The 1745-nt window shown below is 47.6% G+C and overlaps 1 protein-coding gene across 1 annotated transcript; it reads right to left on the bottom strand.

Moving 5' to 3' along the window:
- Positions 1 to 267: 267 nt before the first annotated feature.
- On the bottom strand, positions 268 to 1745 carry LOC131544705 (uncharacterized). Its single transcript, XM_058783101.1, has 2 exons — positions 997 to 1745; positions 268 to 398 (listed from the first exon to the last, which is right to left on the bottom strand). The coding sequence occupies exons 1-2, from the start codon at positions 1673 to 1675 to the stop codon at positions 379 to 381; spliced, it is 699 nt and encodes a 232-aa protein (XP_058639084.1). The 5' UTR covers positions 1676 to 1745; the 3' UTR covers positions 268 to 378.

Genomic DNA, 1745 nt, shown 5'->3' with positions numbered 1-1745 from the left:
TCAGCATAGCAGTGGTAGGAGAATCCATGTGCCTGTATGATGGGACCCAGTGATGTAGTGTATGTGGAGAAGAGGAGGGTCCAAGAACCGATCCCTGAGGAACCCCAGTGACCAGTGTATGTGCTTTGGATACCTCCCTCCCAGGCCACCCTGAAAGACCTACCAGTGAGATAGGATTCAAACCAGCGAGTGGAATTCCAGCGATGCCCAGTGATGAGAGAGTGGAGAGGAGTATCTGATGATTGACAGTGTCAAGCGGCAGATAGATCCAGCAGAATGAGGACTGATGATTTGGAATGGGCTTTTGCAATTCGCAGGGCTTCAGTGACCGAGAGAAGCGCAGTCTCAGTTGAATGGCCACTCCTGAAACCTGACTGTTTAGCGTCCAGTTTGTTGTTCTGTGAAAGAAACAATGAGACCTGGTTGAAGACAACACGTTCAAGTGTTTTCGCTATGAATGGAAGGAGAGAGACAGGTCTATAGTTTTCTATAAGAGAAGTGTTTAATGTAGGTTTTTGAGCAGTGGGGTTACCCGAGCCTGCTTGAACGCAGTGGGGAAGATGCCTGTGAGGAGGGATGTGTTGATGATGTGTGTGAGTGTCGGTAGGCGTGGGAGAGATTGCTTGCAGAAGGTGCGAGGGATTGGGTCAAGAGGACATGTTGTAGGATGGTTGGAGAGGAGAAGTTTGGATACTTCAGCCTCCGTCAGGGGACAGAAGGAGAAAATGGGAGGTTTAGCAGTGGAAGTGGTTGGTTGGGGGTCCTGTGTGCGTGGAGATGAGAACTGATCACTGATCGATCTAGTTTTGTCTGTAAAAAGTAGCAAAGTCATCAGCTGTAATAGAAGTGGTGGGAGGTGGTGGAGGGGACAGAGGAGAATTAAATGTTCTGAAGAGATTACGCATGTCTGGGCGCTGTTGATCTTGTTGTGGAAATGTGAGGATTTGGCAGTGTGGACATCAGCAGAGAAAGATGAGAGCAGAGACTGATACCTACTCAGGTCCGACGGGTTGTTTGATTTGTGCCATTTTCTCTCTGCCGCTCTGAGTTTAGTCCGATGTTCACGAAGAACATCAGATAACCAGGGGTTAGAAGGGGCAGTCCGTGCTGACCTAGAGGAGAGAGGACAAATGTCGTCTAGACAAGAAGTTAAGGTAGAGCATAAAGTTTCAGTAGCTGCGTTTACATCCAGAGATGAGAAATGGGTAGGTGAGGGAAGAGAGGAGGATACCACAGAGGAAAGATGGGAAGGAGAAAGGGAGCGCAGGTTTCGTCTAAAAGTAACCGGTAGGGGGGTTGGTGGCACACGGGTAGCAAAATGTAGTGTAAATGTAATGAAGAAATGGTCCGAGATATGTAGCGGTTGTACCAGAATGTTATCTGCAGTACAATTGCGTGTGTAAATTAAATCAAGTTGGTTGCCTGATTTGTGCGTGCTAGTAGTGGTAAGGCGATTGAGATCAAATGAAGCTAGTAGCGAGTGGAAGTCTGTAGCATAAGGCTTGTCTAGGTGAATGTTGAAATCACCAAAGACTAAGAGTGGAATGCCATCCTCCACAAAGAGGACAACAACCCGTCCAGCTCCTCTAGGAAGGTGGCTAGAATTTGTCCAGGGGGACGGTAGATTACCACAATCTGGAGTTTTATCGGAGCTGATACAGTAATGGCATGACATTCAAATGAGTTGTAATTGCAAAGGGTAGAGTGGGTTGAGTATTTCCAATTGTGTGAAACGAGCAGGCCAG

Source organism: Onychostoma macrolepis, chromosome 07 (genome assembly GCF_012432095.1).
Source record: "Onychostoma macrolepis isolate SWU-2019 chromosome 07, ASM1243209v1, whole genome shotgun sequence".
NCBI classification, from domain to species: Eukaryota; Metazoa; Chordata; class Actinopteri; order Cypriniformes; family Cyprinidae; genus Onychostoma; species Onychostoma macrolepis.
This window is presented reverse-complemented; position numbering and strand designations above follow the sequence as displayed.